Raw genomic sequence first — 26,224 nt, 5'->3', positions numbered from 1 at the left:
CTTTTCTATGGGGAGAAACATTTTCATCTGCTTCTCCACCGTAAAACAGAGCAATAAAATTTTCCTCCTCTCCTTATTAACTGCTCTTTTAACAAGGTGCTTTAAAAACATGCAGCAAATCCCAGGATCTTCAGTTATTCAAAAGTTAAATAAACAAGCCAACTGCTTCTTCCATTCTGTACATGTGTAAACGTGGAGAAAAGATAGTAATGGTATTGCTAAATGGCTTAGCAACTGTAGGTAGAAAGCTAATATGTCACAATTTATATGTGAAAAGATTACAGGGGGTTAGTAGCCACATCTAGTGCTTTTGAGGCTTCCCACTGAGAACTGCACTGGAAACTGGCAGCCGACTCAAAACACTGCTATTTTCAACAGTTCAAAAAATGTAAATGTGTCAGCGACTGGTCAAATAGGCTTCGATAGTGACGATTTATTGCAATCTTTCACATTAGTGTACTACTGACTAGTATAAATCACTCCCAGACTAAAAACCCCTCTGCACAGCTTTGAAATGAATTCATGTGCTGAATCAGTCTTGCTAGCTTCAGAGAGGTATTGGAAGGTGATTTTATCAGTCTCAACTACACAAAGACAATTTCTAGGAGCCAGATTTGCTAATATGCACCAAGCAGAAGTAAATACGCTTTTCTAGGGCTTCTTGGGAGGACATAAGGGATAAAAAAAATATGAACATCTCAACAAAATAGAAAAAGTCAGCGAAATAGATCTGCAACTACTATTCATGCTCATTCACAAAGGAAAATTCATGGCTGCTGGGTTTGGTTTAACCATAAGGTTTAGTTATGGAGGTGAAAGTTTCCTTGGGCAGGGGTTTCTGCAACTGAGGTACCAAAGACATGAAGACCTGTGTGAGCTTTTACAGATTTATCTTCTATGTACGGCAGAGTAAGGATGGTTACACTCAGAAACTGAAGAATATGAATATAATCCTAAAACCAGTCAACCATTTCTATACTTGAACTGCAAAGAAGATATACATTTGGGGAAACATGTGTGAAATGTTACCTGCAACCACTGTGACTGGTCGTTGTGGCCAGAGGTCCAGGCATTAACTTTGCCTTGCTTGTCCAGCCGTGCTTTCCTGGGCTCCCAAGTGAACATGTCCATGTTGAGTGTACGGAAAACGCTGGAAGCGCTAATTTGGTAGTCCTGTATATGTCCTGATTTCATCCCCAGGGGTTCAGAGCAACCTGGAACAGCAAAATAAGATTTGTGATACTACCTACTTATCTCTGCAAGTGGTATAGGTTTTCTGTTACGGAAAAGAAAACTAGCAATTCTTGAAAAAGGCTTTAATCAAGACTATTGTTGGAGGAACCTGCAAAAAAACCAAATGAAAAATAGCTAATTCAAGGCATTTTATTTAAACACTACCTTGGGAGAATCGAAAACAAGATAGAGCATTCAACGTATTTCATCCTGGCATAAATGTATGAAGGCAAACAAACAGAAAAGATGACTTTTGTCTCTTCTTATCTTGGCTTTATTTTCCTGTCCAGCAGCTTGCTATCATTTCCCCTATTCAGTTTTATTTTTTCATGCTTTTATGCCATGTCACATCAACCATCTGTTTGCCTACTGAGGAAACATTAACTTTTCTTAAAGCCACTGCTGAAGTACAGTGTTAACAAGCACTAAGCTCTTCTATACTTTTGAATTGTTTGACATCTAGCCAAAAATTTAGAAAGCCCCAGCACCCACTGGGGGAGTGGAAGACTACAGAAAGCCAACTGTGAAGGAGGGAGAATAATAGGAAATAATTGCTTAGAGGAAATAGAGTTAATGGCTTATTTGCTTAAACCACATAGATGTCCCATATGATTGAGTTACTTTGCAGCATGTTGGGTGGGGTGGGGGGGGGGGGGGGTGGGGTGGGGGCAGGCAGGGTGGGGAATAATAAGTGGTTCTATGCTCCTCTGCTTTGCTATTGTACACTGGGAAACGAGAAGGTTTTTGACCCAGAAGAGGGAAGAAGCAAGCTGACAACAGGAAAGACACCCTTTGATAGCAGGTCTATAACAACAGTGCTGGAAGCCAAGGAAGGCAGATGAGCTGCATAGTTTTAATATTAAAAAAGATAGGAAAATAAAAGTCAAGCCAAGTGGCTGAGACAGAGGGCTGCTAAGGGGTTAGGAAAGGTGGATGTAGAGCTGGGTGGAGTAATGTTTGATTATTGAGGAAAAGGTAAAAGATGGCAGATGAGAATGTAAAAAGAAGCTGTTTTCTCATTTCCTTCCTGCCCCAGCTGTCAAAAACCTGCATATGTGCAGCTGTCCCAAAGTTTTCACTTCACAAATTCAGGGATCCTACTCAGTTTAGTAGCTGACATAACTCAGTTAAATTGCCCATAGTATTTTGACATACTCTAACTAACTGAATGAAGTGTGCTCAGGACCTAACATACCTGGTTTTGTGGAGTGCGTCATCACTGTGAATGCACAAAACCTTGACTTCATGTATCATTAAGAAGACAGAGGCTTTCTACCTGACACTCATATGCCATGCTGCAGAGCTGGTTCCTATCAGTCATTTGCTGAGCAACCTGATGTGTTTCTTAAAGCACACAGCTAAGTCATGAAGGCTTTCCTGTTGTGACCATGACCTACTCTGCTGGTGCCTCTTGACAGACTAGGAGCATTGTGTGACCATTTAAAACACCTTCAAAGTTTTCACTCTGTTTTTCACTTCATTTGAGCTAGGCATCAAAGATGGTTCCCCTTTTCATAAAAGTTCATTTCCTCCACAGTATGTTTATCAGATTTAAAGATGTGGTTTTTTTTTTTTTTTTTTTTACTTTCTTTACTATTATTAGCAAAACCTTTTTGGTCAGATTCTACTTTCTGTTTATTTCTGTAGGTTTAATGCACAGAATTAAGTAGACTTATGTATTAAAATCAAGAAGGTGAGACCAAGCTCTTTGTGGGGAGTCTGACAGCAAGAGTATGTGTATTACTAGACACTCTAGTAATGCTCTCTAGTAATGCTCTTTAATGAAGTAAATACTGCATTTAAAATTGTGTTTCATATTAAATTGAAAAATAAAAAAAAAAGTTCATTTTTGAAAAATTAATGTCTCAGAACTGATTCTCAGTGCACAAATGAAAATTGCATAGACTTGTCTGTAGAAAGAACTAGCTAGTTCAACAACAGAACAATTTTCCTGAGAGTATGAGGGAACACTTGATAGTACAAATGAGGGAGACTCATCCCTTGCTTTAGAAATGGACTTTGCTTATTATTCAATTCTGAAGTATCAATTCAGAATCACAAGGGCTGTCAGCAGCAGTGTTTCATCTGAGGAACCTGAAGCAGGTTTCTGACACAAAAACATGGGTTGTCAAAACTGATTTTCAGTGCTGGTTCAATCCATCAAAAATAATTCTATCTTTTCTGGGTATTATTATTGATTCATGAAACGACAGATGTCTCTGCCTGTGTGTCTGTGCACGCGTGCATGCATTAATGGGATTTTACACTCGCCTTCCTTCTCCACTACCTCAAAGGGAAAAGGAAGACAGTTGTTAAAGGTAACAGGAGAAAGTGAGAAGAACAATGAGAATCGAAGAGAGGAAAATGGTGGCAAAGCAATGTGTTAGTGCTGTGTCTCAGAGAGCAACAGCAGACCCAGTTGCTTCCCAGCTCCTACAGCACCCTGCTGCAATGACAGAAAGTAATGACTACTTACTTTGATAGGCGAGCTGTTACCTATACAACAAAGGATGGAAACCGCAAACTAGTACAAAACTTTGTGTCTGTAGCTAGTCATCCCTCACAAAAGTGTGTCTATAATAATGTTTCTGACTCCACAGGACATCTCCACTGCACTGTATCTTCTTTAAATTTGCTTTGTAATGTCCCTGCAAAGGGATTCAATCTCCCTTTCCATTTTTACAACCTGTTAAAGTTAGTGAGAACTGATGTGGACATACAGCTATGGTCAGTGGAGCATCTTAGGTCAAAATATTTGAGATACTTTGATATCACCATCTCTGATAAATGATATCTGGCACCTCCGCATGTTTTAACCTATCTAGGTATAGGTTTTGCAGTTACTTCTTATTTGGTCTAGCTCAATGAAACATGAACAGTGAAACAATGAGAATGAGAGTGGATTAGCCTGAAAGAATAGACACGAAGGCTATTCTTTGTTCACTCTTCTGAGAGAACAATTATTTTACTCTGCATCCTGTCCTACCACCCCTTTCAAGAAAACTCAAACCCTCAATAGAAATATTTAATACCCAAACCCACAAAAAGATCTCCATGCAAAGTTCTACATGCATCTTGTCTGGGGCCAGGATTCGTGCAGTATTGGCAAAAGCAGCATAGGTAAATTATTTGAGGGCAAAGGTGATTTTGTTTTGGCTAATACTGTGTTATTTTTCTTCTATGAAAATCAAGAGGTTTTGTGGTTTGGTTTTTTTTTTTTTCTATTAATGAGCATTGGATTTCTTTCCAGATTAGACAGTACTGAGAAGGAACAAGGTAAGGGGAATCTCGTATTAAATGCAGATGTCACTAAATCCACAACTAAGTTGTGTGTGAGTTTGTGTGAACAGTACCTAAAGGCACTGTTAGGATCGAGAAATAGTTACTTGCCAAAAAGAGGAAAATTACACGCTCAGCTGTTGATTTTCACACGGATGGTTAAGCCCTGGGGACCAGCATTCCTCTGCAAGACCTGATAAACTCAGAATACTAAGATTTGCTGAATTAGTGCACAGCCACCAATATACAGGATCATCAACAGTGTATGGCATAGACTTGCATGCAAAAAGGCAAAGCCTCCTCTGTGCAGCTGTTTCATTGTGTGAGTGAACTGCATGAGTAAGCGACTGAGTTGTGCGAACAGTTATCTGTCTTCAAATACAACAGCTTGATGTTACTAGTAATACCAGCATAATGAATAAAGGCATTCTAATAAACAGTAGCTGTGATCTGCTTCTTCCCCCACATCAATGTTTTATGAAGGGAAGGGAGTTTACAACACATATGTGCAAAACACAAATAAGGCAGGAACAGAAGTCCATGAAAATTAACGCTTAACTTACCAATGTCAAACTTCAGAAACATTGATCATGGTATTTGGTAATATCTGACCATGGGTTCTGGTAAGTAAACCTATTCATAAGCCTAGAGCAGATTATATTGAACATTTTGCTGAAGTCTATCCTAAGAAAGAATTACTTTTTAATCATCTGGTGCTGCGAGACAGTCTCCCTCCCTTCAATACTGACTTTTTTTCCTAGCACCAGGACTTGTTAGAAAAGTCAGGCCTCTCAAAGTGTTTTTCTGTCTAAGATCACCTGGAATTACAGTGAATTAGTCTGTTATGTATAATTGTACTCTTATGAAATTGTTCTGCTGAGCCTTGGCTGCCTGCAGTTCTAAGAAATGATGACCTTGAAACTGTTAGGAGACCACTGAAATGAATTCACTTCAGTAGCTTTCACAGTTCTTTGAGCAAAACAATTCCTGGTCATTCTGGCAAGGACTTACTCTAAATTGTAGTTCTAGAAATGGAAGACATAAAAAAAAATAAAATCTAATAGACTAAAGCAGCTAGACAGAGTTTTCCATTTACTCTCAAACCTATCTATATTGGAAAAGGGCTACAGTGAGATTAATGCATTAACTTTTCATTTCTGAATCTGGTTTTGATGCCACTAGAGGACTGAAAATTATTTAACTCCAGCTGCTCTGATATATAATTCGTGAACTGGATGACTATTGTTTGTACAGTAAGCAGGCAGCCACATAAAAGTCATTTTTAAATTAATTCAGTGCAGCACTCCCACTGGTAAAGGGCTGATCTCTTGAAAAAGATAAAAAATTTACATGCTCTGCTGAATTTGTAAGGGAACATGGTTCTTGCAGAGAGTGGCTAGAGGTCAGGCTTTATATCTATGAGCTATAACTTCTGCTGCTACAAACCTTAAGAGGGTTTATATTGATTCCACTTGTTCATTTACTTTTTGCCATGAGATGCTTCTGCTAGAAATCCACAAAAATCTAAACTGAAATCATGGCTGAAGTAGCATAGCAAAAAATACCTTAGTGCACTCTGAGTAGTCCTCAAGGGCAGCGGAAGAACCCTTGTCCCTCAAGGATGTCACACAGCATGTCAGCATGCTCATACCACAGACAGAAGGAATTCCATCAGCTTTGATGCCTGCTTATGCTGTGCCTCTGCTGTGCAGCACTGCACACACAGCTTTGGCTCTCAAAAACTGTTTCCAGTGCTTAGTTTAGCCTGTGCTGAGTGTAACTGCGAATTAGAGAATCTTCGTCTCCTAGTCCGCTTAGTATGGAACATTACAGATCCTGATTGCTCTCTACAACTGAAAAGAGGATGAAGCCAGAAGGTGGCTGGTCTCTTCCCCCAAGAACAAGTGACAGGACAAGACAAAAAGGCCTCAAGCTGTGCCAGGGGAGGTTTAGACTGGAGATAAGGGACAATTTCTTCCCCAAAGGGTGGTCAGGCATTGGAACAGTCTGCCGAGGGCAGTGGTGGAGTCACCATCTCTGAAAGTATTCACATACCATGTAGATGAAGCCCTCAGTGACATGGGATAATGGCTGGACTTGATGATCTTAAAGGTCTTTTCCAACCTAGTAGATTCTGATTCTATAATAGCTGTTGATACTAAAATTGCTATAAATGTCCTTTTCCAGGTTGCTGGAAAAGTGGAGGCTAATGCATGCAGAAAGATTTACTAAGCGTTATTAGGCTGCTACTATATTACCCTGCTGCACGCAGTTATTGGACTTACATCACTTAGGTAATTGCTGCTGCTTAAATAATTTGCATAAGAAGAGATAAGCAACTGGAGAAGTTGCTAGATAAGAACATCATTTCACCAAGAATGCCAGGTTGCCCCAAATGCCATCCAACCTGGCCCTGAGCACTGCTGGGGTGGGGCAGCCACAGCTTCTCTGGGCACCCTGTGCCAGGGCCTCACCACCCTCACAGGGAAGAACTTCTGCCTAAGAGCTCATCTCAGTCTCCCCTCTGTCAGGTTAAAGCCATTCCCGTTGTACTGTGCCTACATGCCTTTGTCCAAAGCTGCTCTTCAGCTTTCTTGTAGCCCCTTTAGGCACTGAGAGCTGCTCTAAGGTCTCCCCAGAGCCTTCTCTTCTTGAGGCTGAACAAGCCCAGCTCTCTCAGCCTGTCTTCGCATGTCAGGGGTTGAACTGGATGATCTTTAAGGTCCCTTCCAACCCAAACTATTTTGAGATTCTATGATTCTGTGAATAAAATGCACATGGTTTAGACCTCAGTGCTGTTGGTGGTTGACTTCTGAGGGGCAGTGGTTGCAGAACACCCACCTGACAGCTCACAGCCCAGAAGTTCCATTCTCAATGTGCAGTGCCTTCTGCACACCTGAGGATACAGCCGTATGTACTGTGACTTGATAGGAGGGGTGAAGGAGTTGGCATATGGGGTGTTGTTGTCCACATTGCCACGGAACACCTATGATAAAACAATATATACATAAAACTGGAGGTTCAGTTTATTTCCGTATCTCAGAAATACCAGGGTTGTTCTTCTGCACATTCCCCTGCAAGTTTTTTCCCAAAGAGAGGCAGCTTTATCATTCCTAGTGCCCAACATGCGAGTGTATAAGCAATACATGCTGACATCAGTTTTCATCAGCACGCGTTTGCCACGTGCTCTGAAATGGGACATCTATCTTGTCACCCCTAGAAACTGAAGCTACTAATGCAACTAAATTATGTCTTCTTTTCTAATTAGTGTATTAAATAATCCCAATTCAATTTAGCCTGCAATTATTTGCACTGATTGACATTTATTTTTTTCCCTCTGCTTCAAGAACCTGATCCAACTCCCACTGAAGCACATTGCAACCCTCCCACTGATTGCATGGGGAGCTGAATGAAACTTACAAGCATTCTTCTGCTCACTCCTCACTAACCAGATATGCCTGTAACTTTGTTTTCTTCTTTCATTAAATACCTTTTCCTACAGCATTTTAATTTTCTAATAGGGTTATTATGTTTAATGCTGCAAAGTGCCTTAGCTCTATCCTAAGTTACCCAGTAAAGGGATTTTTGCTGCTTTGTATGCACAACTCCATAAAAAAATAAGTAGTAACTGCAAACTGTAAGTACATGCTTCCCACTGAATAATACTGTTTGTGCTGTGCAGAAATCAGCACTGATGAATGAGTTCTGTGCTTCTAAGGGTTAACACTAATATATGTGTTATTTTTATATTTTATAATATTTTTATATGTAATAAAAATAAATTCAAAATGGAAGAATGAATAATTGCTGGTAAACTAATTAAAACGAAAATCAGTTAAATGTAATAAACAGGATTATCCTAGCCTTGGGATATAGTATTTATACAACCATCAATTAAAGTATAAGAAATTCTTAGCAGACAGAATGAGCAAATTTATTGTTTTTTTTTTTTTTTTAGACAAAAATAATAACAAGGCAACCTATATCACAATGTCAGGCAATTACGCTCATCTTCTAGAGATACCTCTGAAGGCAACTAAAACACATGACAATTTCACATAAAAATGCTTTAATCTTACCATATCTTCATTGGTGCCTTTTACTTTGTACATTGCCCACGACTTCCCATCATTACTGTATGCGATTTTGTAAGATTTTACATATTCTGGGCTTCCAATCCTCTTGGCACCTTGAGTTATAACTCCAGTGACTCGCATCTTCTTCTGCAGGTTTATCTGAAATAACAGTACAATGTTATCATTAACCAATTGAGGGTCACAATTCTCATTCTTGATTCCTTTGATTCCTTTATTTATTTAACAGATAGAAAAAAAATGCAGCTCTAGCACTTAAATTACTATCTTTTCACTTGCAATAATTCTTTTTATCTTTCATTCATTTCATGTACCTATGCACATAAATAAATGAAAAAAAACCCTGAACTGAAAGCCAGTACTATGCTTATGTCTCCACATGTACATGTACATGTACACACACACACACACATCTATATTACTGGTATATAGAATATTACTGGTGTATTAATGGGATATAGCATATTACTGGTATATGGGATTATTGCTCTATATTTCCTACCTAGAAAGGAAATGAAACAGTGTGATGACAATCTAAATAATGCATTAAAATACATTAGCACTTGCCTCCTTCAAATGAATCTTGCCTCTGCTCTCCACTTAGTGTCTCTGACCCACTGCAATCCCCACTATTTGGGACAGCAGTCCCAGTACAGGAATATGGGGAGTAAGAGACATATCAGATCTCTGCTGTCTAAATACTTAAATCTCTTTATCATGTTGTCTCAAGATTTTCTCTCACTTGGTAAGGTAATCTAGCCTCTATCAAGATGATCAAACTTCAGTGTTTCAATATCTTCCTGGGTACACGTGGGAAAGTGGAAGGAAGAATTTTACTGTTCTTTTGAGAGAGTCTAGCTATTTCTCTGCTACTTATCTGAAATATTTGGGCTTATGATATTTTTCCTCTTGAGGCAAAAGAAATTTCAGTATAGTTTTACCACAGTTCTGCCTGTAAGAAATTGATAAACACTCATACATCTTTAACACAACAATGGGTATTTTAGAGTTTGGGACACATTAAGAGAGGAGAAGCTGCCTATAAAAACTCAGATTTTTTTACATGCTCTTTCTCAAATATTCCAGGAAAACTAAAAAAAAAAAAAATTGCAATTGCAGTGGCGAAAATGGACTCACACCAGGAATTTACACAGGTACATATTAGAAGAAATTCAGGCCTTTTCACAGTCTTGGGAAACCTTTTCCCCCATCCCAGAGAAAAAAAAAAAAAGACACATTATACTTGCAAGATAACAGCTCCAGAGACTACTACCAGCCCCCTACCTACATTTAAAAATGTAGTTAACATAGAATAAGCAGTCAGACGTAAAGGTTTCTAGAAGTCTCTTATGCAGGTTCCACTCTCTAAAAAGAATTCAAGAATATTAATAAACAGGCAAGTAAAACAATTTTTCCTACACTGACAAAATGGTTAATAAAGAAGTGAATACCACCTCTGAAACAAATTAGAAAGCATACCCAAACACAAACCAGCCATTGATTATTTGCCTTTTGCACATACTGACTAGTTGTATCTTCACATTTCACTGTTCGGGAAAATGAAGGTATAATGCAACACCAGATAAATTTTCTTGGATCTAGTTATGTATGCACCTAATATTCTTGCAGTTTCATTCCCAAATGTTCTTTTTTTCAGATAATAACCTTAGCAAGGTTTTTTGGATCAGTTTATGTGGGTTTTTTTATGGGTTTTGTGTATATTTTTTTAATGTTTTTATGGGGGTTTTTTTGTTTGGGTTTTTTTTTTTTTTTTTACTCAGGAAGAGTAGTTTCTAATGAGAATATCAGCTTTAAGATCTGCATATTATATTCCCACACTGAGTCCTTCCCATGACCAGGCCTCCATCTCTAACGTACAACAAATCAATCACTGCACTTCAAGAAGTAAAAGAATGACAAAAGATCCACCTAAAATTAATCTCTCAATGACAGTAAAATATTTAATACACATACTGTTTAACCAGTGTTCTGTGAGTTTCAGGAGGTAAAACCCCTGCCTCTTTCCTGCTATGCACCAGCCTGCTCTATAGGCTTGTCTGGACATCTGCGCAATTTTATTTACTTCTCTGCTTTAATAGACAGAATCTTTCCATTTAGAGGCTTTCCTGATCAGTATCCATACACTGAGCTGCAAACTGAGCTTGGGCTTTAAGCACTACTGAGCCTGATGTAACACAGAAAATAGAGGACACTGTGTTTTGAAATTAGGTTCGCATACTCCGTCAATGTTTCCAGGCAAATCCTAATGAAGGGGGGAAAAACCCTGCACTTTTCAAATTCCCGCAGCTTGCTTATGTACATAATATGGCTAACATCATGCCTGCGGTAGCTCCTTTCAGTGCATATGGAAATAACTGGCACTTTATGTCTGAGTTCATTTATGTGTTTGAAAATTTTCAAGTCAGAGCTTATCAAATATCAAAATATTACGACTGTGCAATGACTATAATAAAGCAGGTGCTGAAACCTGCTTTCTTAATGTACTTTAGTAGGAATCGAAGTTCCCCATGTGAAATGTGAACTAGCTCTGTTAGCACTAAAAGCACTTTCAAAGGTATTATTCTGTGGCAATTGTAAAGAAAAACAGCTATGGAAGCTCTTCTTTGTGGATTCAGACATAGGACATAATGTTCAGAATGAATTCTAATTATATTGGTGACTGTGTTTTAAAACAAAGAGGTGAAAGTCACCAGGATAAGAACAGGAGTTTAACACATCTTTTAAATGAAGGTGAAAGCGTATTCAGTTATAAAGGAACCCTTACCATTACCTAGAATAACTAGGAAAAATCAAGGATAATAGAAAATCAATAGTATTTTGAGGGATTTACCTCTGTAATTTAAGTACTAATGCATGATAAAGAACTTGTAAGAAGAGACACTTGCATATAAATTTGAGGAAATTACTTACAGGAAAAAAAAAAAAAGTAATAACAGACCAATCAGTTCTACCAGCCTTATAATTTAAGATTATTTTGAGAGTAACAGATTCAGAACTGATGCTTAGTCACTGTCCATGGAGCTGCATTCAGCACCCAGCTCAGATAGGGCTCCTGGGTCCAGCAGCTTCCACAAGACTTAATTCACCCAACATCCATCAGGGATCTGGCTGTGAAGCAGATCCAAAGATGCCTTTGCTGTACATCTTCATGGCACAAAGCATTTTATGAAACTTAGGTAAGGTGTCCTTTAACACCTACCAGTAATGGAATCTGCCTCAGAGGTTTTGCATTTCAATGAGGAAGTTTTCTGGGGCGAGAATAAATTATGTACACTGGAGCACTCAGGTAAAACTGCATGTAAAGGAAAGCCAGTAATCTGACATCAACTGTTTTAAACACGATTTCTACAAGAAATAGATTATGTCTACAAAATATGCAGTGGATGATGCAAAGTCACCATGCTGATAGGCCAGGTTGGACAGGGCTTGGAGTAACTTGGTGTGGCAGAAAGTGTCCCTGCCCATGGCAGGGTATTGGAACCGGTTGAGCTTTAAGGTCCTTTCCAACCCAAACCAGTCCGTGCTTCTATGATGATATGACAGTGTGAACAGCTCAGCTAGCGCACAGGCATGGCAGTCAACTCAAGTTAATAGACAATGCCAGGGGATGAGGTACAATACCTCAGAGTCAGTGCTGTATACACCCTTGAAAACTGAATTCACGTACCACCAGTCACTTGGTGCCTTCTATACTATATCATATAGCCAAAATCACCTAAAAAGTAAATTGTTTGAGGCATACTTCCTCTAGTGTGATGTCTGTCCAAGAACTAGGGAATAAAATCAACCCTGTCAGTTTAAAAAGTTACCAGCAGTCTTTGAAATTTATTTTAACCTTGTTCCTTTCAACCACCACAATCATCCTGACTCCACGATTAGACGACTTCTATCATCACAAGCAAGGTCATGTCCTCTTTCAAAAGGAGGGGAAGAAGTAACCAGTATGCCATGTCTCCTGCTTTCAGCACTGATTCTGTACGAGTTATCATCTATTAAACAATTTTCACTGGTGTGCTAATGTTTTTCACTGCAATGACTCACACAAATCTGTTCTATGATGCTAAATCATTCAGATGTCTACATTGACAAAGATGTAGCCAGTCAAGATTTTACTGGAAACTGAAAAAATCCATACCAGAAATAAAAAAAAAAAAAGAAAAAGAAAACTGAGTATTTTCCCAAGAGAAAATGGCAATATGAACAAGGCAATTTTATGAGTTCCTATATATTGTACAATGCATCATTTTCAAAGACAATTCAGAACTAGTCCAGAACCATATGCATGGTGTCTTTTGCAGCTGCACTTTTAGGTGTGAGTACATGTAGGACCATAACACTGGAGGGAACTGCTTCAAACTTGTTTTCCATATGCAGTCCAAAGGGTTCAACAAAACAAACTTACCAGCATGCTTAACAGCTGCTAGAACTCCAGAAAAAGACTAAATGCACTATCAGAATATGTCAAAGTAACAGAACAGTAGGGACTAGGGACAGCATCAGCATCAAGACAGCATCAAGACAGCATCAAGAAGTTCACATTCCTCTTTAATTTGTGATCAAATATTAGTTTATTCACTACATAGAAGCTATGTACTTGACAAAACATGACAGAATCAGATGCATCTGTCTCATCTACATTATTACATTCAGGAGAGGAGGAGACAGATCAGAAGATGGAGTGACTCTGGAAGACACCATATATGATGATCCTGTCCAGAATACATAACCATATTCCCATCATTTGTTATGGCACTATTAGCAGTAACACCACTAACATTTCATACACAACAGATTTGTCTGAAACATACATTAAGAGCAAGCTTTCAGGAAGTGCTCAGATTAAAGCTTTTACGAAACATTGGGTCCTGAAGACTGTAAATTAAGTTTTACATAAGCTTTCATTCATAAACAGAAATGTAGTTTATGGAGAACTATGGTGTTTACCTGTTTCAGTTATGAGATACAACAGCACTGCTAGAAATTATTTCCCATAAATTCTAGCACAAAGTATAAATATATTTTTACTAATAGTCACTATTACTCATATAAAAATAGGGTTGAATAAGAGATCAAGGTTATACTGACGTTCAAAAATTTATTACAGCAATCCTTCCCTTCTGATTTTATATGGTTTCTAAGGACTGAAATTTGATTTTTTTTATCCCTTTTTTTTACGTCATAGCTCTAATAGATCTAGATAGAATGCACCCAGAGAAACATTTTATGATGAAAAATAGCGACACTTGCAAATGGAAATGCTTATAATAAACTCAGGAAAAGAGTAACCTGACACAGTTCCCTCAATACTGGGAAATTTAGAGAATCTGAAAACTCCCTCCCATGTTTCTTCTTCTGTCTTCAAGCACCAGACACCCTGAACACGACTGAACACTGCTGCTTCACCCTGATGTCACACAAGGAGCAGGGCAGGACTCAGCATTATTAGGTGTAGGAAGGTCGGAGCAGGTCAGTTACTATTATCTTTCCTGTTGCGAGGTGCTCATGTATCTAGCCTGTCAGTTACTTTCCTAATCAGCACTGTCAGCAAAGCTTCTCCGGATTTAGTTGAGGGCATTAATGCAGTCAGGATAGTAGCAGTGATTATGTGTTTTAACTAGCATCCAGATTACATAATGCAGTGATTTATCCATGGTAGCATTCCAGCTCTTGCTGCCATTCTGGAAGGGGATTTATTACATGGAGAAAAGCCAGTATGTTTTATCTTATAATAGTCTACGAGAACTAACATGGTCATTTGCTACATGTCACTTTACAAATAATTATTTCTGATGAGATTGTGGCATTATACCTTGCAGACAAACTAATTAAATACTCAGTTATTTCTGATTCCAAGCCTTTTTTTTTATTCTTTTTACTTACATGGATGCAGATCCATCAAAGTCTTTTCACAACTTTGGTATTAAATCCTCTGCAAACATCCTCCCAGTACTGTTGTTTCCAGAGTGCCTTGCCAGTTTAGCACACCTCATGGTTAAGAACAACTACCTCTCACGTCTTGCCTGTACTTACATCTTAGCCCCAGCCAACCATCTAAAATCTACTCATCACCTTTGTATCTTCAAGAAGATTAGGCATGCTGAATCAGAGACACAAACTGGCCCACTAACTTAATTTCCCTTTCTCTGAAAATATCAGAATATAGGTTAAACCCTACTTGCATGGAAAACATAAATGTGGGTACTGTTTGGTCCATGCAATGCTAATATGGAGGAGCATATGTTATGAATGGTACAAAAAAAGTGCTCCCTTCATGTGGCATTTGTTAAGAACTTTCAATGTATGCCTCAGAGAATTTACATAATTAGACAAACTAAAAAAACTTGCTTAGTCTGTTTCTTCTTCTTCTTAAGTCATTATTTTAGTCCCAAAGGTAGTTGCTATGATTGCCATTAACTGGATGATATGAATTATTCAAATACTGGCATGTTTAGACTGCCATCTCAAGAAGAGGCCCTTAATCAATCTCACATTGTTCAGAGGTTTGTATCCCTGTAAACTTTTAACTAATTTACAAAGTATTCCCCTGTAAACTTTTAACTACTTTACAAAGTATTGATTAAATGGGCATTATCTACCTGCAATTTAAGCTTAGCCAAGGAATGCTGCAGTTGTTCATTGCTATTATTAATTCCTTCATAGACTTTGAACTTGTGAACACTCTTCCTCTCTTAAGCATGCTAATGTCTCCCAGAAATAACTTCACTAAAATGTCTAGAACATTTCTTAAAGTATCAATGCCTAAAGAAAAATGTCAGAGAAAATATCTGTATGTATTTCTATATATAAAATAGCTACGATCAACAGCTTGTAGAGGCTAGAGGATAGGATGTTAGACTCAAGCCACAAAAACAAATATGCACTTTTCTTTTAATCCTACATGAAAATCCTCTTCTTTAGGGAAAAGAAGTAAATTTAAAAGGTACAATATTAAAATCATCATGAAAATATACTCAGGGAAAATTCTTAATGTGCCCATTGCAAATATCAGAGGTACCTCCTACTGTACCCTTTCCATTTGTTTTTTAAAGCACTTTGATAAAACTGTGATGATAAATATGACCACTCACAAGCCCTACAAGAACAACTTGGTAGAATTCCCATTGTGACTTCAGTGGGCTTTGTCTAGGTCCTATGTATTGTCTCAGATGAAGACATGTCAAGGAAGAAGGGGATGTGATAAAAAATTACAAATCTGTTGCCTGGATGAAGAAATTATCTTCATTATTTTTAAATATTAAAGCTGAATCTGTAATTAAACCCATCCATTGAAAGATGGGAGAGAAAGTAAAATCTAGAATAGTAGAGAACATGCATAAGATCAGACTTCTCTGGCACTGTGAGATCCCTACTGGAGTTTTTGCGATCATTGCACATTCTCAGCTTATTTTAACACACTGGGAAACTAAACCTAACGAGTTCCTCCACCAGAACCAACCCAGTAAGTGAGAATGATGCTAACTAATAGTAACAATCCATGCTGACAGCACTCCTTAACCACAGTTCACTACCCTGTCTTTTTATGCAGCTTAATCTACAGAAATTGTAGTTATTACTGCTGTAAAGGAAGAGGAAGATTCTAACTGAAGAGTGGTTCTACACTACATGGTTGACATGGGCTTTGCAATGGGCAGACTTCCTTTCCTATGTAATCCTGGCTACATCAGCACTGGGAGATGCTGCATATCCCACTACCAAACAAGGTCTGGATCTTTTGCAAAGAGTACATGAGGAACAACTGACACAGCAGATCTGTGCTTGCAGACTCCTGGTGCGTAACTACTCCTCATGCTATCACAGGCAGGAACTCACAAAGCAGTATTTCAATTTTCATAACACTGATCATAAAATACACATCTTTACTCTCTGTCTTCCTTGGTCAAGACAGTCCTAGTCATCATATACCTGTTTAAAACTTTCTTTTCCAGTGAGCCTGGCACCCATGGATGGCTTTATGCTGACCATACCATTCTGTTGCTTTTCCCATGTATCTGCAAATACATTGACTAGTTAATGCAGAGTCTTTTTAATTGTCAGTTTATAAAGGACCCAAGGCACATTTCCAACAGTTCCAACTGTAACTAGGACTTCTGACTGGTGATGCTGCTCATACATCAGGCAAGTGTTAGACCATCCACATGGTTACAAACTTTGTGGAAGAAAGACAAACCAAGAAACTAGGAGCATTTGAAAACAATCCTTCCCACATATTGTCATCTTTGAGAATAATCTGTTAGTTGCTGTGAGACTGGCTGTGCAGGGAGAGAGGCCAAGGTTTCGCGTGGACACAAGTGGAATAAAGAGGTAGCTCATTAATCATATGGGGGACAGATGGCTTTGCGACTGCTGAAAAGACTGTGCTATTCAAATGGTTTCTTTACTCTCAGTTGCTCTGACAGAAAAAAATGATTTGGCTCAAAGATTAATCTCTCCTGAACCTTAAGAAATTACCTGAATGTTGGTTGAATCGTGTAGGCAAATAGGGGAAATTAGAGACCACTTCTCTCCAACCCCAAAGGTTGTATTGTAACACTGAGGAGACCTTTGGGTAAAATGCAGCTGCTACTCCCAGGATGGGATGTGGTTGGCACACATGGAATCTACCCAGTGATAGCTCTCCAGGCAATCTTGCAACGTTGGCACATGCTAAGAAAAACTGACTGGAGGGTGGAGCAGAGCAAAGGCCCCATGGCCAGACTCTGTTGCACTGCCTTGCAGGAGTGGGAACCTGAAGGCACCACGTCCTGATAAACTGCACAGCAGCTGCCAAACAAGGAAACTAGATTGGTATTTGCAAAAGCAAAGCGAGACGATTTTACACACATCAGTAACAAAGTGCGTATGACTACAGTCACTCCAGCTCCACAGGCGTAGAGTTAAAAGTTGAAACCTATGTTACAATGAAAAGTCTGGACAGATCCAAGGGCCTCCTACAGTGTCAGCATGACAACACTGTGTACTTTCAATGACAATGATGTAACCTTATGGAAATTAACTGACTACTACATACATGGTGGGAGGGTTACGAGGAGTCACTAACCTGAATTATATTCCATAAATATCTGAAATTAGGAAAGGGAAAGTGCGGAAGACTCTATCGTAACTTCTGGGATCAGCCCATGGGCTGAACCAGTCTTCTCCCCCATAGGGACACCTATTGGGTAAAAACTTTATCTTATGCATACTAAATTACTAACTCACGCCAGCTGTTACTGGTGATGCAATCAGCCACCTCCCTCAGGACTTTGGGATAGATCTCATCAGGTCCCACAGACTTATATATGTTCATGCTCCTCAAATGGTCACAAATGTGATCTTCACTTACAGTGGGAGGGACTTTGCTCCTCCAGTTCCTGCATTACAGTTCACCCACTTGAGAGGTATGGGGAGAGACCCTGCCAGTGAAGACTAAGCCAAAAAAGTCTTCAAGTGCCTCAGTCTTCTTGTCTGTTGTTATCAGTTTACCAGTCTTGCACCTTGCACGCTGGGGGCGGGTGGAAGCTCACTTACTTTGGTCCTCTTCCTTGACAAACCTGTAGAAGCCCTTCTTGTTATTCTTTGCATCCATTTTCAAGTTCAGCTCCAGCTCCACATTGGCCTTCCTGATCCCATCTCTGCACAACTGGGTCATGTCCTTACACTCTTCCCAGGATATACCAGTTCCTGCTTCCACTGCTTGTGCATTTCCTTCTTGCCCTCTAGTTTGACCAGCAGGTCTTGATTTCTTACACCTGGGAACTGAAAGCTCTGTAGAAAGTGTCCCTAAAAACTGCCAGCTCTGTTTTGCTCCCTTGTCCATCACGGAGGGTTCCAAGGGCATCCTACTGACTTCTGAAAGACCTGAAAGTTGGCTTTCCTAAAATTCAGGGTCCTGACTGTACTCTTTGCTTGTCTCACCTCCCTCAAGAGTGCAAACTCCACAAGTGCATGATCACTGCAGGCCAGGCTGCCTCCAATCTTGATATCACAATCAATAAATTTCTCAGTATCTCTTCTAATTAAGACTCAATAGACAAAGTTAATAAATAAACACAAGAAGTCACCTTTCAGTGAGACAGTTATTTTAACTGTGTTTGCACTTTTATTCAAAATACTTTTTCCTCCTACAGAAAAATGACAGGCAATAAATTAGACTTAAAATGTTAAATATTGCTTGGTTTTGCAATACAGAGAGAAAAGCCCTCAAAATCTGAAGATTCTCATTGAAAGATTCAAGACTTGAACAATGCCTCTATTTTAACCACTCATAGAATAAGAAGGTTATAAGAGTGCAAGGTAAAATACACTCCCATTTTTCAGTCCAAAGAATTAATGTTCCACTGACATTAAAAGGGTTTTGAGATGACAAGGCACACATCATCATTTCTAGGGGTGGTCAAGGACTACGAATTTACTCTAGCCCTTGCTTTCTGCTGCAGTATCATGGTACTGGTGACTTCCCATATTTCAACATGAACAGTAATTTTTCTCACCAGCTGTAAAATCACAGAGAAATAAAAAGGTACAGCCAGGGACCACATGCTTGCTTCTCCACAGCTATAGCTGTACTCTCTTTTTACCCTGCAGATTGCTCTGCATTTCTCTGACCTACCTACACACATATGAACTCATCATATACGTAACTGCTCTGGGGCCATCAGCACAGAGGTAAAGGTATATACATGCCTCAGTACCACACAAACAAAAAAAAAAAAACCAACATGTAATGCATTAGGATGCAATGAAGTAACTTGAAACAGCTTTTTCTAAAAGTCAAGCCTAGCAGAAGAGTAGCTGCAAGTGAGGCTTGTTTGCTTTACTGGTTTTGAAAGTGAGTGTTTGGAATATACAATACAACTTGTTCGACTATCACACCTCAGCACAGTATCATTATCATAGAATCACAGAGTGGTTTGAATTTGAAGGGACATTAAAGTTCATCCAGTTCCAACCTGCTGCCATGGGCAGGGACACCTTCCACTAGACCAGGTTGCTACAAGCCCTGTCCAACCTTGAGCACTGTTAGGGATGGGGCAGCCACAGCTTCTCTGGGCAACCTGTGCCAGGGCCTCAACACCCTCACAGGGAAGAACTTCTGCCTAAGAGCTCATCTCAGTCTCCCCTCTGTCAGGTTAAAGCCATCCCATTGTACTGTCCCTACAGGCCCTTGTCCAAAGCCTCTCTCCAGTTTTCTTGTAGCCCCTTCAGGCACTGGGAGCTGCTCTAAGGTCTCCCTGGAGCCTTCTCTTCTTGAGGCTGAACAAGTCCAGCTTCTCTCAGATGTAATTTCCGCAGAAGAACTATGATGCACACACACCACTCCACTGCAGTTGGTGAGACACCACAAGAGTGCTGGGGCATCTGTGCATGCAACTTACTCCTGACATGAGAAACCAGACAGGCACACATTTGCCTATTTCTGTCACTAATTTCTGTTCTATTACTTTTAATATCAGGATGGCAAATGTGGAAAAAAAAAATTAACTCAAAATGGATGGTGTTACAAATGCACGAAACAGTGTGTTTAAAAGTAGTTACTTCCGTTATTCAGCCATATTACATGAAATAAAGAATCAAGGCTGGCAGACAACCTGACAGAGTGTGTTATGGATAGTGTTCATAACATCATCAAATTTCAGTTGCCATGGGGATGTTAACTCTGAACTGACTGCTTTTGTGTATCCGAACCCTCAATTAGAAGTTGTGTGATAGATGTCTGTGTGTAGGTGTTTGGATGTATAAAGAATGAACCTAGGAGGTAGAAGATGATATCAAATAGATACCTAGATATGGGACATGAAGGACTATCTGGATGATTACACTAAGAAACAGGCTCCCAGTCCTTTTGCTTTCTTGTCTATTTTCAGTACATAAATTATGTTTTTATCCTGTAAACTAAATGCATAGGTGCGGAGAGAGATCTGTAGCTAGCTGACATTAGTAGTGAGCCCACTGAAGTCAATGAACTTATGGCAGTTTTTGACTAGCTGAAGATCTCTCCTAATTCCTGCAGTTCAGAGGTCCTATGTGGGATATTTTTGAGAGAATTCAGCTGCACTTTCATTATTAGTTTCTGTTCTCCTCTGCTAAGGGCTTTCAGGTACTTACTGCCAGTCATCAATATCTCCCAGGGAAATCCTCCTTTGACATTAAGTAAACTTTTGGAGTACAGACAAAGACAAAAAAAAAAAAAAAAAAAAAAAAAAGCAGAGCTTTAATGTTTTTTTTTCAGTGTTTAGCAAATTAAGTCTTCTTATATGGCTTGAGTCACCTTACATGTTGACTCTGAGACTGTATTTCATAAGGTTCACTTGGCCATATTACACTAAGCTGAGAGCGTAAGTAATTAAGTAATTAAGTAATATTAAACATTTAATCTATGATGACAGGTATTTTTGGAAGCTGATACAACAGTACTCATGAATGAGGAAATGAACTTTGACAAAATGAATGGTTTGACAGATGGTAGTTTGCTTAGAGCTCTTACTAACAGATGTTTGAATGAATGCTCTGCAAGACCTCTGTGTATTTTGGGTTTTATCATTTTATTAGCAAATAGTTATCACCTGGTGTATACTTGCTCTTTGGAAGTTAGGAGGTAGAATCTGCTGATTTTTTCCTGTGCTTTTTTTTTTGGAGAAAAAAAACCCAGCACTACCCAACACATTATTGATTCCTGCTTGAGGGTAAGAATGATGGAACTTATGGATTTTTATTGTAAGAGCATTTTTTGTGTTTCATAGTGATTATGATTAGATTTGTGACATTTACAGATACACAATTAACCACAGTGATATAAGGGACTGCAAACACCCAGCATGTGAGGCTGAAATGCCAGAAGTGGGACTAAAACCACAGCTGGTATGGGAGACACTTGTGTAAAAAACAAACTAAGCCACAAATAAAAACATACATTCTACCCCCCCAGAAACATTATTCCAATATACTTAGATATTAAAAAATAAAAGAAAAAAAAGGAAAAAAAAAAAAACAACCAAAAAAACCCCACCCCAAAACAACAACAACAAAAACCCCAGAAAACCCCTGCATTCTCAGTAATCACTAAATAAAGTACCAACATGCCTTCTGGAATAGAAACTAGAACTGAGATATTCTCAAACAAGTATCCTCATCACTGTGCTGTACAAATCTGCTGTATTTCAACTGTATTAATGTAAACACTGTATCTAAGAACACACTGATAATCTGTTTAGTCATCAGGTAAACTTTTAGTGAATGCTTAAGGAAGACCCTCATGCTCTGTTTTCTCTGGATGAATGTTGTCATCACCCATGCAGCATGCCGAGTCTGTGCACATCCTCTAAGGCACTGGACATGCCCATTCATTTCATGGGATGCCTAATATATTGGTCCCTAATTAATCACTCTGATTCCTGCTCTGGGAACAAGCTTTATATGAACTATACTTTTGTGGCTCTAATTGTACTTAGTGGGTCGGAGCAATCCCAAGCATGAATTACAGGCTGGGTGTAGAATGGATTGACAGCAGCGCCAAACCGTTCTATCTCAAAATATGGAGCTTCATCTGAACTGAAGCTTGTAGTTTCAGAAAAGCTAGGGAACAAATGCTAGAATTAGAATGTTCTTTTCATATATTCTAAATAAGACTTCTAAATTTTCCATTTTTAAATCACATTTAACATTCACAAATTGACCCCCCAGAAAGAATAAAATACATGAAATAGACCTGGAAATGTATTAATTATTTGAAGAGGAAAAAAAAAAAAACCAAACTGAACATTTTGGATGCACTTGTATGTAATAAAAGCTAGGTGGAAAAAGCTAACTACTCAACCTGAATCAAATTTATGTCCCAGTTTTTGACTGTGCCACTAAACTGAGCAGTCCAGCTGTTTTGTAAATGAATCCCACTCCTTCTCACAATAATAAAATTAAACATTTGAATGTTTTATTTAAAAAACAATTGGTAACCATACTGATGCCTCTGGAGAAATGTTTGCTACTATTTTAATGAGTGATAGCAAAATAGCTTTTTTATTTTTCTGTTTAATAACTTACATTTCCATATAACTGTCTCCAGCAACAGTTCAGGTGCTCAGTCACAGCTCTCAGATATGCAGTAATTAGTTCATTTTCATAACATTTTCAAGATGGAATTTATACTCTTGGTGGCTGTTGATTAATGCTAACCTTGTAAAACAATTTCCATGTCCAAAAGACCGCAAAGCAGTACCAGTCTCTGGCAGGGCATTAAAACTTTTGCATCCTCAAGTAGGGATCCTCTTCACAATCCCATCTATCTTGTATTTCTGAGGTGAATATTCTTAGGACTGTCTGATACATTGATCACCCACCCTAGTCTAGCCTCTCCTGCAATGCGGTGTAGGAGACACTGAAACTCTGCTATGAACTCCTCCACTCCAGGCTTTGCAATGTAGGTAGCGTGTGTTACTGATTTGATGCAAACTAACATTTAGAAAGGTTCATCTGTTGACCCAGAACCCACTGCACTGGTATTATTTGCAAAACAAAAAGAGCATACCTACTCCAAAAGAATAAAGAAGCAAGACTATTATTTTATGGGACAATATTCACCCACCTTGCTCTCTCATCCCTTAACATAGGTCCTAAATATGCATCCTTTCTCCAAAATTACTTATACATCTCAAATGCATGACTTGGTTTAGGATTTTGTTACTGTATGCCAGTCCTTGCATTGCTAGTTATACCAAATATTTCTATCTATCTCGTGTTCTTACGCGATACGTTACAGTGTTCTCCATGACATTTCAGTTTATGGATTTTTGGCATATTTACCATGTCTGCAGTCTTTGTATCACAGGAATTGTAACTGCAGTGATATAAAAGAGGGTAATATATTATGGAAGCAAAAGGGAAACTATTCATGAATAGGGGGAAAATGAGTCAACAAATTTTAGGTTTGGGTGGTGAAACCGGGGGTGAAGAAGAAACGTAAGAGTATAGGCATGGCTGCCTAGGTTAGAAATCACTAGAGGGGAGTAACATTTAGAAGATTCTGCTCTTGCCAGCAGTTTGTGCTACTGATTCTCAGTTACTATGACTTCAGATATGGTGGAGAGATAATAGAAACATCAATCCTGCCCTTGGCCATGTCCATTCTAATCCATATTATCTTGACAAAATATGTATGAATAGAAAAAAAATACATAAGCACAAGGAAGGAGCAGAGATGAAGTGAAATCCGAATAAAGAGAAATAGCATATTTCCACCATAAATACACTGTTATATACCCATAAATGAAAAATGACAAAAGTGAAAAGAGGTTTGACAAAAAAGACCTGTTACCAGAACAAAGCAAAGGGATTATATGGAGCAACAGGCATTTTAGTTAAATCTCAGGAACAATTATGAAAAATAGAAGTGTGGGATTTTTTCTCCTGTTTGGAAACACGGAAAGTTAGTGTCACCAATAAAGTGGTAAACAGTATACACAGCTGTTATTTTTTCACAGCCAGCATGAGGACAAAGAGGTCAGCAGAACTTTAAAAGGCAGATACGACTTAATCTGACTTTAATTTGCTTCCAAAAACATGGTCACTGACCCCTTAAATCACAAGGCAATTACAAGCATTGTAGTGCCATTACTAATTACATGCTGAGTGTGTAAATTTAAAATGGCAATTTCAATTTTCAGTTCACCGGGAGAATGCAGGAAAATCAAATTGAATACTAATTAGTTCATATGTGTCAGACACCTGAAAGATTAGAGAAAAAACTCTGCACTCATTACAAGTGAGTTATAAACAAAGCACTCAAAACTTTCATTTGCCAAGATGCATATAAATAAAGAAACTAAATGACAAAGAAAATTGATACTGATGGAACAAGTCAAAAATAGCTATAGGCCTGTACGTAATTATAGTTTGTGGGACTTTGCCCATTATACACAGCTTCCTTTAGAATTTATCTCGTACTAGAAATTCTAAGAGGACAACAAGCTGCTGCTTCAGGTTGACTGCACTAAATGTTAATTTCCATCTAAAAATGGAGATTCTGGGTTTGGAACCTTCCACTTAATCTTTGCCAAACATTCACACCATTTTTCAGGACCCATCTTCTGGACCCGTGGCTTCATTACTCAGACCAACGTGGAAAAGGTCCCAGACACAGAATCTTCAAGTTAGGATCTAGGAACATGCTGGTGATATGATAAAGTAAAAACTCAGGCTAGGCTATTGTTAGAGGGAACATTTCTCCCACAAGACCAGAAGAAATGTAGCCTGAAACCTAGCACAGATCAGAGTGACTTTTTGTAACTCTACGAATGTTTCTGAACTATCCCCCTGGCCATTACAGAAGCTGTTCAAAAATAAGATATGGGATTTTTGCTTCTCCTCTTCTCTCAACAGAAACAGTTCACCCATACAAGGGTCAGGCACGGTCTGTCTCTTAGTGTGTATTTCATGCTTGAAGAACAAGACGGCTCTCTGATGTAAAGAACTACTATGCAATGCAGAAAGTGTGAGTCTGTGGAGGTCTATATCCTTGCTAAATCAAAACAGGGCTTCTGCAGAACACTAAGTGCTTTTTTCTCTACAAGTATCATCTCCTTGAAAAATGTTAGCTTTTCTGTTCCCACATTTTTTTAAGGAGAAAAGTCTTCAGAAAATTAAAAAGAAAAAAATAAAAATACTCCCAAGATCTAAATTTTTGGTTTTAAATTATTGCAAGTATTTTTTTTCATTTTTGCTGTGAACAAAAAAGAAAATAAACTCAGAAAGTTTTGAGAAAATTATAGTCCAGTTTATTTTGAAAGAAAAATTAGAAGGTAAAGGGAATGCTATGCACTTAATACAAATTAATCATATCAACTAATCAGCTTCTAGAAAGTCCTTACATACAATAGCTGTCAAAACTACAGAATAACCTGCATGGGAATGGCATTTCCTAGATTAGGTCATTAACTCCAAAAAAGAACAAACTGTTCAAACCTAGTGCCATGGGCTGAAATTTGTAGATACATTTTCTCCAACTTGCTTTCCAGGTAAGAGCAAAGGGAAAACCTCCGTGGGAGACAAGTCCAAGACAAACACATAGATTGGATATAAGGAAGAAATTCTTTACTGTTAGGGTGGCGAGGCACTGGAATGGGCTGCCCAGGAAAGCTGTGAATGCTTCATCCCTGTCAGTGTTCAAGACCAGGCTGGACAGAGCCTTGGGTTACATGGTTTAGTGTGAGGTTTCTCTACCCATGGCAGGGGGGTTGGAACTAGATGATCTTAAGGTCCTTTCCAACCCTATTCTATGATTCTATAAGTATCTAACATCACCTTCATTAACTAACATCTGAAAATGCCAAAGCTTAGTCCAATTCACATAACATGAGAAGAAAACACCATAAACTTAAATAGCTGCAACAATCACTAGATATATCATTATCTTCATTATAATAAAGGTGCAGGACTTCATATTCACGGCTTCAGGACTTTAAATGAAGTCATTTGCTAGGTGAAGAGAAATCCAGTCCTAAACAAAAGCACTGCCATTTGAATCATCCTAGCCGTAACATCCTTGAGTGGGAATGAAACAAACATATTTTCAGCCCCATGGATGAAGTTGAACTAATAGCTATTTC

At 38.6% G+C, this 26,224-nt stretch overlaps 1 protein-coding gene across 2 annotated transcripts in view; it reads right to left on the bottom strand.

Moving 5' to 3' along the window:
- The window catches only part of EDIL3 (EGF like repeats and discoidin domains 3), a 250,095-nt gene that overhangs the window by 52,604 nt on the left and 171,267 nt on the right, over positions 1 to 26,224 (bottom strand). For both annotated transcript variants that reach the window (XM_065663106.1, XM_065663107.1), the window contains 3 exons: positions 8,592 to 8,747; positions 7,354 to 7,498; positions 1,030 to 1,214 (listed from right to left, as the gene is read on the bottom strand). In XM_065663106.1, the coding sequence (XP_065519178.1) occupies positions 1,030 to 1,214; positions 7,354 to 7,498; positions 8,592 to 8,747 (486 nt within the window). The remainder of the gene's footprint in view (positions 1 to 1,029; positions 1,215 to 7,353; positions 7,499 to 8,591; positions 8,748 to 26,224) is intronic.

The sequence above is a fragment of the Lathamus discolor genome, chromosome Z (genome assembly GCF_037157495.1).
Source record: "Lathamus discolor isolate bLatDis1 chromosome Z, bLatDis1.hap1, whole genome shotgun sequence".
Taxonomy (NCBI): domain Eukaryota; kingdom Metazoa; phylum Chordata; class Aves; order Psittaciformes; family Psittacidae; genus Lathamus; species Lathamus discolor.
Note: the sequence above shows the minus strand (reverse complement) of the source record. Positions and strands in the feature narration are given on the sequence as shown.